Genomic DNA, 12,140 nt, shown 5'->3' on the forward strand with positions numbered 1-12,140 from the left:
CTATAGAGCAGTTGGTTTAACATCTGTCGTTGGGAAATTGTTAGAATCCATTATTAAGGAAGTAATAACAGGACATTTAGAAAGTCAAAACACAATCCATCAGAGTCAGCATGGTTTTATGAAGGATAAATCGTGTTTGACTAATTTGCTAGAGGTCTTCGAAGATGTAATAAGCAAAGTGGATAGTGGGGATCCTGTAGATGTAGTATATCTGGACTTCCAAAAGGCATTTGATAATAGTTAATACACAAGGTAAGATCACATGGGGTTAGAGGCAATTTACTGGCTTGGATAGAGGATTGGCTAACCAACAGAAAACAGAGAGTCGGGATACATGGGTCTTTTTCTGGTTGGCAAGATGTAACTGGTGGGGTGCCACAGGGTTCAGTCCTCGGGCCCCAACTATTTAGAATCTATATTAATGACTTGGATGCAGGGATAGAAGGTACTATAGCCAAATTTGCAGATGACACTAAAATAGGTGGGATAGTAAGTTGCAATAAAGAAATAAGAAATTTACAAATGGATATGGATACGTTAGGTGAATGGGCCAAAATTTGGCAGATGGAGTTTAACATGGATAAGTGTGAGGTTATCCATTTTGGTCGGAAGAATAGAAAGGCAAATTATCTAAATGGAGGGAAACTTCAGAGTGTTTCAGTGCAGAGGGATTTGGGTGTCCTCGTGCATGATTCGCCAAAAACTAGTATGCAGGTACAGCAGGTAATAAGGAAGGCAAATGGAATTTTGTCATTTATTGCTAAAGGAATAGAGTATAAAAGTAGAGAAGTGTTGCTACAACTGGACAAGGCATTGGTGAGATCACACCTGGAGTATTGTGTACAGTTTTGGTCCTTTTACTAGAGGAGGGATGTAGTTGCATTGGAGGCAGTTCAGAGAAGGTTCACTAGATTGATTCCAGAGGGGTTTGTCTTAACAGAGATTGAGCAGTTTAGGCCTTTACTCTCTAGAGTTTAGAAGAATGAGGGGAGATCTAATTGAGGTACATAAGATGAATGAGGGGATTGACAAAGTAGGCGTAGAGAGGATGTTTACTCTTGTGGGGTAACCTAGAACGAGAGGTCATAGTTTTAGAATAAGGCATAGCAGATTTAAAACAGAGCCGAGGAGAAATTACTTCTCTCAAAGGGTCATGAATTGTGGAATTCACTACCCCAGAGTGCGGTGGATGCTGGGACATTGAGTAAATTTGAGGAGATAGACAGATTTTTAATTAGTAATGGGTTGAAGGGTTATGGAGAACGGGCAGGAAAGTGGAGTTGAGGCCGAGATGAGATCAGCCATGATCGTATTGAATGGAGGAGCAGGCTCGAGGGGCTGAATTGCCTACTCCTGCTCCTAGTTCTTATGTTCTTATGCATTGTTGAAGGAGCTGTCATTCAGATGAGACATTAAACTGAGGCTCCACCTATTGCCTCAGTTGATGGCGCCATTCAAAAAACACCAGGGATCTGCAGTGGTCTTACCAACATTTCCCTCTCAAACAACATTATTAAAAACACAATTAATTGAAAATTTCTCTTCTTGCTGGTTGTGGGATCAAGAGCTGTACAAAATGGTTACCTTATCTACCTACTTAAGTTACTGTACTTCAAAAAGTAATTCACTGTGCGAGCATTTTGACATATTTCTGCAACGTTAGGCACGATTTTTTTTATATTTGTTCATGGGATGCGGGCGTTGCTGGCTATGCCAGCATTTATTGCCCATCCCTAATTGCCCTTGAGAAGGTGGTGGTGAGCTGCCTTCTTAAACCGCAGCAGTCCATGTTGGGTAGGTACACCAACAGTGCTGTTAGGAAGGGAGTTCCAGGATTTTGACCCAGCGACAGTGAAGGAACCGCAATATAGTTCCAAGTCAGGATGGTGTGTGGCTTGGAGGGGAACTTGCAGGTGGTGGTGCCCCCTTGCATCTGCCTTGTCCTTCTAGCTGGTAGAGGTCGCGGGTTTGGAAGATGCTGTCTAAGGAGCCTTGGTGCGTTGCTGCAGTGCACCTTATACATGGTACAAACCGCTGTCACTGTGCGTTGGTGGTGGAGGGAGTGAATGTTTGTGATGGAATGCCAGTCAAGTGGGCTGCTTTGTCCTAGATGGTGTCGAGTTTCTTGAGTTTTGTTGGAGCTGCACCCATCCAGGCAAGTGGAGAATATTCCATCACACTCTGACTTGTGCCTTGTAGATGGTAGACAGGCTTTGTGGAGTCAGGAGGTGAGTTACTCGCCACAGGATTCCTAGCCTCTGACCTGTTCTTGTAGCCACAGTATTTATATGGCTACTCCAGTTCAGTTTCTGGTCAATAGTAACCCCCAGGATGTTGATAGTGGGGGATTCAGCGATCATAATGCCACTGAATGGCAAGGAGAGAGGGATAGATTTTCTCTTGTTGAAGATGGTCAATGCTGGCACATGTGTGGCACGAATCTTACTTGCCACTTATCAGCCCAAGCCTCGATATTGTCCAGGTCTTGCTGCATTTCTACACGGACGGCTTCAGGAGTCGCGAATGGTGCAATCATCAGGAAACATCCCCACTTCTGACCTTATTATTGAAGGAAGGTCACTGATAAAGAGGCTGAAGAAAAGAGGCAGGAAACTACAGGCTAGTTAGCTTAACATCTGTGTCTTAGGAAAAATGTTAGAAGCTATTATTAAAGACGGTATAGCAGGGCATTTAGAAAAAATCAAGATAATCAGGTAGAGTCAACATGGTTTTGTGAAAGGGAAATTGGAGTTCTTTGAGGGAGTTACATGTGCTTTGGATAAAGGGGAACTGTTGGATGTATTGTACTTAAACTTCCAGAAGGCATTTGATAAGGTGCCACATCAAAGGTTATTGCAGAAAATAAAAGCTCATGGTGTAGGGGGTAACATATTGGCATGGCAAGATTGGTTAGCTAACAGGAACCAGAGTGTAAGATAAATGGATCATTTTCTGGTTGGCAAGATGTAACGAGTGGTGTGTCACAGGGATCTGTGCTGGGGCCTCAACTTTTTACAATTTATATAAATGACCTAGATGAAGGGACTGAAGATATGGTTGCTAAATTTGCTGATGACACTAAGATAGGTAGGAACGTAACTTGTGAAGAAGACACAAGGGAGCTACAAAGGGATATAGATAGGTTACGTGAGCGGTCAAAGTCCTAGCAAATGGAGTATAATGTGGGAAAGTGGGAAATTGTCCACTTCGGCAGGAAGAATAAAAAAGCATATCTCTAAATGGTGAGAGATTGCAGAGCTCTGAGATGCAGAGGGATCTGGGTGTCCTAGTGCATGAATCGCAAGAGGTTAGTATGCAGGTACAGCACGTAATTAGGTAAGCTAATAGAATGTTATCGTTTACCGTGAGGGGAATTGAATACAAAAGTATTCAGGTTATGCTTCAGCTGTATAGGGCATTGGTGAGACCACATCTGGAGTACTGTGTACAGTGTTGGTCTCCTTATTTAAGGAAGAATGTAAATACATTGGAGGCAGTTCAAAGAAGGTTTACTCGACTAATACCTGGAATGGGCGGGCTCTCTTAAGAGGAAAGATTGGACAGGCGAGGCTTGTATCTGCTGGAATTTAGAAGAGCAAGAGGCAACTTGATTGAAACATATAAGATCCTGAGGGGTCTTGACAGGGTGGATGTGGAAAGAATGTTTCACTTTGTGGGAGAATCTAGAACTAGGGGTAACTGTTTAAAAATAAGGGGTCGACCATTTAAGACAGAGATGAGGAGAAATTTTTTCTCACAGAAGGTCGTGAGTCTTTGGAATTCTCTTCCTCAAAAGGCGGTGAAAGGAGAATCTTTGAATATTTTTAAGGCAGAGGTAGATAGATTCTTGATAAACAAGGGGGTGGAGGGTTATCGGGGGTAGGTGGAAATGTGAAGTGATCAGTTCAGCCATGAACGTATTGAATGGCGGAGCAGGCTCGATGGGTCGAGTGACCTACTCTTGCTCCTAATTCATATGTTCGTATGTAAGATGGTTGGGCCTAGGACACAACCCTGAGGAACTCCTGCAATGATGTCCTGGAGCTGAGATGATTGATCTCCAACAACCATCTTCCTTTGTGCTAGGTACAACTCCAACCAGAGATTTACCCCTGATTCCCATTGACTCCAGTTTTGCGAGGGATCCTTGATGCCACACTCTGTCAAATGCTGCCTTGATGTCAAGGGCAATCACTCTCACCTCACCACTCGAGTTTAGCTCTTTTGTCCATGTTTGAACCAAAGCTGTAATGAGGTCTGGAGCTGAGTGGCTTGGCGGAACCCAAACTGAGCGTCATTGAGCAGGTTATTGCTAAGCAAGTGCTGCTTGATAGCACTGTCGATGACACCTTCCATCACTTTATTGATGATTGAGAGTAGGCTGATGGGGTGGTAATTGGCCAGGTTAGACTTGTCCTGCTTTTTGTGTACAGGACATACCTGGGCAATTTTCCACATTGCCGGGTAGATGCCAGTGTTGTAGCTGTACTGGAACAGCTTGGCTAGGGGTGTGGCAAGTTCTGGAGCATAGGTCTTCAGTACTATTGCCGGAATGTTGTTGGGGCCAGTGCCTTCGGTCGTTTCTTAATATCAAGCGGAGTGAATTGAATTGGCTGAAGACTGGCAGCTGTGATGCTGGGGACTTCAGGAAGAGGCCGAGATGGATCATCCACTCAGCACTTCTGGCTGAAGATTGTTGCAAATGCTTTAGCCTTATCTTTTGCACAATATAAATGCATGCCAGTCTTCTGTCTGATTAGGATTCTAATGTGCCAATCCAAACTATTTCATACAATTAGAGCACAGAACACAGAATTAAGGCTACATTTTCTAAAATGCTCTTGAAATATAGTCCACTGAATCTTCCCTAGATTTTCTGGAACCCTGCCTTGACAAAGGAACACACAGCAAAATACACCAATGATTCTGCACCTCCTAATGCTATTAAAAAGAATTCTATTTACAACAATACCAAAAAGGCAACTTAAGTAAAAAGGAAAACACATCAATGAAAACAATAGCTATAGTAGCAATCACACAGCAAATTAAATTGTGAATATAGAACAGCAAGGGGTAGAAATTGGCATGCACTGCACCTGTTTTTAGGGCATAAAATGGGCGCAGAGTATACAAATGTAGCAGTGCGCACAATCTGCATAGGGGTTGGTGTTGGTCCCACTATTAAATTCATGGGGCTCGGGTGGATGCCTAAAACAGCATTAGACTCCTTATCTATATAAATTACAGGTCTAACATCTGTTGACGGAGCCCATTGAGAAATTTGTTGGCAAGGCAGGCATTGAGTTTATACTCACTCAGGAATGTCAGCAGTCAGATAAGTAATTCATAATTTTTTTTGTTAAAAAACACAGCTTTAAAGAGGTGCAGGAGTGCTCCACCGACTTCACAGAAGTTCTGATTGCCACTTGCAGCCTGCTTCAATCCACCCTCGATGGGCCATATGGTCTACTCCTGCTCCTATTTCTTGTGTTCTTGTGTTGTTCTCCAGGGCCTAACCCAAGGGCCATTGCTGGCAAGGCAACAGTATTAAGGGTAACCCGGTTCACAATCTTGACCATCCACATTAGACGGCACTATTATTGGATATAACAACACTGAAACAATGTGACTTGATATTCTCAATATGACAGTTGCAGTCTCAGCAAAGGGAAAGGTCTTCACAGATGAACTGATGTCATTAAAGAGAAATGACTAGAAAATGTCAACTGTCATAAATAACAAAGCAATATTGCCAGATTGAAAGAGGGATTCCCCACAATTAATTCTGACAGAATTACATATAGTGTTCACAGAATAGCCAACTGGTCTATGCCAGTGTTTATGCTCTGCATGTGCTTCCTGCCACAGCCTTTCATCTAACCTATCAACACATCCTTCTATTCCTTTCTCGCTCATGTGCTTATCTAGCTTCCTCTTAAAACCATCTATACTATTTGTCTCAACTACTTGTGGTAGCAAGTTCCACATTCTCACCACCCTGGATAAAGAATTTCCTCCTGAATACAGCCTTTGATATATTGGTGACTATTATTTTATTTATTTTATTTAGAGATACAGCACTGAAACAGGCCCTTCGGCCCACCGAGTCTGTGCCGACCAACAACCACCCATTTATACTAATCCTACATTAATCCCATATTCTCCACCACATCCCCACCATTCTCCTACCACTTACCTACACTAGAGGCAATTTACAATGGCCAATTTACCTATCAACCTGCAAGTCTTTTGGAGGTGGGAGGAAACCGGAGCACCCGCCGGAAACCCACGCAGACACAGGGAGAACTTGCAAACTCCACACAGGCAGTACCCAGAACTGAACCCGGGTCACTGGAGCTGTGAGGCTGCGGTGCTAACCACTGCGCCGCCCATATGAATGGACACTCTAAATCTAATTAAAATTAAATTTAAACATGTATATTTCGACTTCTAAAGTCATTCATCCACCAGAGTCCATATCCGGGTTTTGCATCAAATCAATAAATCAAAAAGGGGGGTGTGGACTGGAGTGTCTCTAAAAAATTAAATATAATTTCTGAAGAGTTAGGTATAATATTTAGTTTGCTCTGTAACACGAGAGGGTTTATCCTAGACATCAGACAATTTAGCTATACCCTACAGCCACCTATTAAAAAAAAATAAAAGCAATACCTTGATCAACTAAAACCAATACTACGCTATTAAAACCATAATAAAACATGCAAGTAAATCAAAAACAATAATTACACATCCATACAAATTCTTAAAATGTCCAATGATAAGAGCACTGTTAGTCTTGAAACCTGGCTGAGGAAAGTCTTGAAGATTATAATTTTTTTAAAGGGTGTGGTTGCTGACAATGCTACCACTAGGCGGCGCTGCAGTGGCACATGCGCAAATGCAGCATGTGCCACTAAAACGTCACAGTCTGCGTCTTCAGGCAGCTGCCAGGACTAAAGTTGGCACTGCTCAAATAATCACATGAAGGCAACCTAACCTAAACACATGACAGCATACAATGGCGGGAGGGAGAGAGCGAGCGGGCCGGGGATTGGGGGGGGGAGCGGGCCGGGGGCGAGCGAGGGAGTGGGATGGGGTCAGGGGGGAGCAGTGCGGCCAGAAGAGCAGAGCGGCCAGGGAGAGCAGCGAGGGGGGGAGGAGAGCAGCCGGACAGAGGAGCGAGGGGGAGGAGCGGAGCGGCCGGAGAGAGCAGAGCGGCTAGAGAGAGCAGCGAGGGGGAGGAGCGGAGCGGCCGGAGAGAGCAGCGGGGGTGGGGAGGTGGCGGAGGGGAGCGGAGCGGCTGGAGAGTGCAGCGAGGAGGGGAGCGGAGCGGCCGGAGAGAGCAGCGAGGGGAAGGAGCGGAGTGGCAGGAGAAAGCAGAGCGGCTAGAGAGAGCAGCGGGGGTGGGGAGGTGGCGGAGTGGAGCGGAGCAGCCGGAGAGTGCAGCGGGGGGGGGAGCAGAGTGGCCGAAAGAGCGGAGCGGCCGGAGAGAGCAGCGAGTGGGGAGCGGAGTGGCCGGAGAGAGCAGCGAGGGGGGGAGCAGAGCGGCCGGAGAGAGCAGCGAGGGGGAGGAGCAGAGCAGGTGAAAGAGCGGAGCAGCCAGAGAGAGCAGCGGGGAGGGGATCAGAGCGGGCGAAAGAGCGGAGCGGCCACAGAGAGCAGCAGGGGGGGAGGGGAGGAGCGGAGTGGCCAGAGAGCAGCGAGGTGGAGAGCGGAGCGGCCAAAAGCGCAGAGTGGCCGGAGTGAGCAGCGAGGGGGAGGAGCGGAGCGGCCGAAAGTGCAGAGCAGCCAGAGAGAGCAGCGAGGGGGGGAGGAGCAGAGCGGCCGCAGAGAGCCGCGGGGGGGGGGGGAACGGAGCAGCCGGAGAGAGCAGCGAGGTGGAGAGCGGAGCGGCCAAAAGCGCAGAGTGGCCGGAGTGAGCAGCGAAGGGGGGAGGAGCAGAGCAGCCGCCGAGAACCGCGGGGTGGGGGGGGGAACGCTGCAGAGCGGCCGGAGAGAGCAGCGAGGCGGGGAGCAGAGCGGCCGGAGAGAGCAGCGAGGGGGGAGCGGAGCGGCGGAATGGGCGGAGCGGCCGGAGAGAGCAGCGAGCGGGGGGAATGGAGCGGAGCAGCCGAAAGAGCGGAGCGGCCAGAGGGAGCAGCAAGTGGGGGGGGTGGGGGGGAGTGTAGCTTGCCACATGGATGAATACCCGTTAGCGTTGCATTGCTGTACGCGTAAAGCACATGCACAGAGGCCGACCAGGCACGTTGCCCGAAGATGCACACATCACGCGATGACGTCATCGGCGCATGCGCTGGCCAGTCAGAACGCAGCACACGAACAGACAGCAGGAGACCATCTACGAATGTGCGCACCTTGGCGCGGCCTGATGACGTCAGTGGCCGGCTGCGTTGTCAGGAATCACTTTGTTTGTTAAAATGTCAACAAGGTATTGTATTATATTATATTTATGGTCTCAAGTACTGGTCTTCTCCACAAGTGGAAACATCTTCTTTACATCTGCCTTATCAAACCCCTTTATAATTTTAAAGATCTCAATCGTGTCAACTTCTCTTTTCTAGAGCAAAGAGACCCAGCATTTTCTGATAAGTAAATCCTCTCTCACTTCTCAGACAGAAGTGGATTTAACTTGAATTGAAGAACATGAGCCCAATTGCTCACTCTTTGTTCATCCTGAATCTGGATGTTCAGCCTATGAATACATACCTGAACATAAATCTAAAATGAAACTAAGTATATGGAACACAATTCAAAGTTTACAAACTAGTAACATAGTAGGCCACTTATAAAATTACATTTCAAGAGCTGCCTAACCTCCTCTCGCTTTAACTTTTCTCGTTTACGGATTAGCTCCACCAGCAGTCGTGCTCTTTCCAAGTCATGTCGCAGTCGCTGCCACGATTTCAACTGCTCTTTCAGCGCACAATTTTTCTCCTCTGACTCTCTCTAAAGTTAAAAAGAAAAACAGTATTAAATACTTTCTCACTTCCTGTGCACCCAAAAGAACAGATAAAGAGAACACTCCGGCAAATTAGTTTAAACTGATTTTAGTTGGGGGAGGGGATGTTAAACCTTGGATTGCTTGTTAAAGGAATACTGACTCTGCACCAGGGATGAGTGGGAGATGACAGTTAGTCTGTGTTTGCATTAGAAAGAGAACCTAAACAATGAGTGAACTGAGTAGGATGATTGGGTTTTTTCTGCTTCCGACTTTTCCATTTGTCCATTCTCACTATCATATTAACAAACACAAAGAAGTATGCTAAGTCCTTGGTATTAGCTCTAGATGCTAGGGAATCAAAACAGCCTGAACAGAATATCCAATTTACTGGTAGTTACCATTACAAACTTAGATTTGTTACCTACTGAAATCATATACAGAAAGCCCCAGCATACCTGTTCTGCATTTCGCTGAGACTGCAGGTGGGACTGTAACCGCCGAAGGAGTGGGACACCATTTCTTGACTGTCGCTTTAATGTCCAATAGCTGTGAAGTCGCTGCATGAACTGGCTCTTACGCTGAATAGATAGTCGACCAGTGATCTTACTTAACCTAAAAGTAAGAAAGGAGCTGTAACGTTGTTTATTTCTATTAACAGTGACACTGCTTAAACACATCCTGGGAAAAGAGCATAAAAGGTTCATTAGCATAAGCAGATGGGGCAAAATCAGTGAGTTCTCAGTTTAGAGACGAGCGTTAATACCTTAGTCTTGACTAGATAATTTGAAGAATAAAATAAACAGATGCGAGAGATCAGGTTATGCATTGTTAATGAATGTCTCACGGAGTCTCGATCTTATAGTACTATTAACTGTAGTCATGGAGAATGTGGGTTCCCCACCCTAACAGAGGACAAGAGTCTGACGATAAGGAAAAGAGGATGATAGGAAAAAAGAACATTCAAACGTTGTCTGATTCCCTCACCAACCACCACCCCCACACCCAGCCCCCTCCACTATACTGCAGCCCATTCTGTGACTCAGGTCACCCAGTGATGGTGGTTCTGCTTTTCCTGTTGCAGTTTGAGGTCTTTCATTCTCCCAACCCTTTTCTTCCCTTTACAATAGGGAACTGCTTCTCTCCACCACCAAATTTGTCATCTAGTGATGCCAGTTCTGTTTGGGGGCAGGGTGAGGGGGGTGTGAAGTGGGGTAGTGGTAGGAGGCATTTCCACTGGGATCGGATGAGAATCACATTCATGATTCTCACATTCCTCCAATGCCAATTGATGAGCAACATGGGGCATGTTCCCAGCATCGGGCTGGCTTGGCCTTTCAGCTAGTGAACAGTGCATTACACATGGCGTTGGGAAATAAGGAGTAACAGGGAGAAAATAAGATTTAGAGACACAGCGAAACCTGTCCAAGCTGAAATCCAGCTGTTCTAAAGATATTTAAAGAACAAAGAGTTAATTAGATAGCTCTTTCAAATACCAACACAGGCATGATGGGCTGAATGACCTCCTTCTGTGCTATACGATTGTGTGTTTAAAAAAGGTTTTGACAGTATATTCATTGCAACAAGAGGTATACACTACAACCCACAATATTGCGTGGAGATTGTTATCCCATATTTTACAGTCCCATATTTTACATCATTTTAACACCTTTCCAGAAACATACTTTTAGAGAAAGCTGTTTGAAGTGTTACATTTTGGTAGGTAGAACATGGAGAGACAATATAAAACAAAGGGTACAATTCTAAAGGGGATGCAGGAGCAGAGGGACCTACGTGTATATGAGCAAAAGTCATTGAAGGTGGTAGGACAGGACGAGAGCACAGTTAATAAAGTATAGAGTATCCTGGGCTTTATTAATGGGGCATAGAGTATAAGAGCAAGCAAGTTATGTTGAACTTATATAAGACACTAGTTCGGCCTCAGCTGGAGTACTGCGTCCAGTTCTGGGCGCCGCACTTTAGGAAACACGTGAGGGCATTGGACAGAGTACAGAAAAGATTCACGAGAATGGTTCCAGGGATGAGGAATTTCAGTTATGAAGATAGATTGGAGAAGTTAGGACTGTTTTCCTTGGAGAAGAGAAGGCTGAGAGGTGATTTGATCGAGGTGTCCAAAATCATGAGGGGTCTGGACAGAGTAGATGGAGAGAAACTGTTCGCACTCGTGAAAGGATCTAGAACGAGAGGGCACAGACTTAAAGTACTTGGTAAGAGAAGTGAAAGTGACATGAGGAAAAACTTTTTCACACAGCGAGTGGTTAAGGTCTTGAATGCGCTGCCTGAGAACGTGGTGGAGACAGGTTCAACTGATGCATTCAAAGGGGAATTAGACTGTTATATGAAAAGGAAGAATGTGCAGGGTTACAGGGAGAAGGCAGGGGGATGGAACTGAGGGAATTGCTCTTTCAGAGAGCCAGTCCAGACATGATGCAATGTAACGATTCTGTGATATAAAAAATTCTTGCAGCCTTTTTAACCAAAACACATACAACAGGGTTCCCTTCTGCTCTCCCCTCTCAATCAAAGTGCATTTAAAAAACAGGATCAACTACATCTTTCAAGTTCACAATAGTACACACCAAACCCCAATTTTTTTTTTAACCTTCTCAATGATCAGGCTACATTTTAAACCTACAGTTTTTATGTGTAGTGATCGGTGTGTATGATGCTCTTGTTTATTTCTATATGCTGACATCTTTCATTTTCACAGTTAGTTTCGCTCTTTCTCATTTTAGCCATTCTTTCCTGTTGTATTGAGCTTCTTTTCTCACCCTTTCTGAATTGCTAGTTCTTTGCAATGAAAATTATAAGCCACATCTGCAGCATTGATCATGGCACACGTCAAAGACAAGCATTCTGTCTACCAGACTATTCAGTTGTAATCAATCCATGCATGGGCAACCATGGTCTGAATCTTAAATCGCAGCATTCGAGCCCTCTGCTCATTTCACATTTCCTTTGAAATGTTTTCCAAACCTTGTTGAAGTTAAAAATATAACCATTAAAAGCAATATAAAAAGGTATGGCATACAATTACAATGAATATTTAGCTAAGTTTACTGAGTACCAGTTCTGACTTGCAGCTGAATCCTGTCTTGCCTGGCACACACACAGGACATAGGAACATAGCAGGAGTAGGCCATTCAGCCCTTCGAGCCTGCTCCACCATTCAATAAGATCA

At 45.2% G+C, this 12,140-nt stretch overlaps 1 protein-coding gene across 2 annotated transcripts in view; it reads right to left on the reverse strand.

Moving 5' to 3' along the window:
* The window catches only part of LOC137380197 (peregrin-like), a 60,723-nt gene that overhangs the window by 36,886 nt on the left and 11,697 nt on the right, over window positions 1-12,140 (reverse strand). For both annotated transcript variants that reach the window (XM_068051982.1, XM_068051981.1), the window contains exons 3-4: window positions 9,397-9,553; window positions 8,815-8,946 (exon numbers count right to left, since the gene is read on the reverse strand). In XM_068051982.1, the coding sequence (XP_067908083.1) occupies window positions 8,815-8,946; window positions 9,397-9,553 (289 nt within the window). The remainder of the gene's footprint in view (window positions 1-8,814; window positions 8,947-9,396; window positions 9,554-12,140) is intronic.

This window comes from Heterodontus francisci, chromosome 19, assembly GCF_036365525.1.
Source record: "Heterodontus francisci isolate sHetFra1 chromosome 19, sHetFra1.hap1, whole genome shotgun sequence".
Classification (NCBI taxonomy): Eukaryota; Metazoa; Chordata; class Chondrichthyes; order Heterodontiformes; family Heterodontidae; genus Heterodontus; species Heterodontus francisci.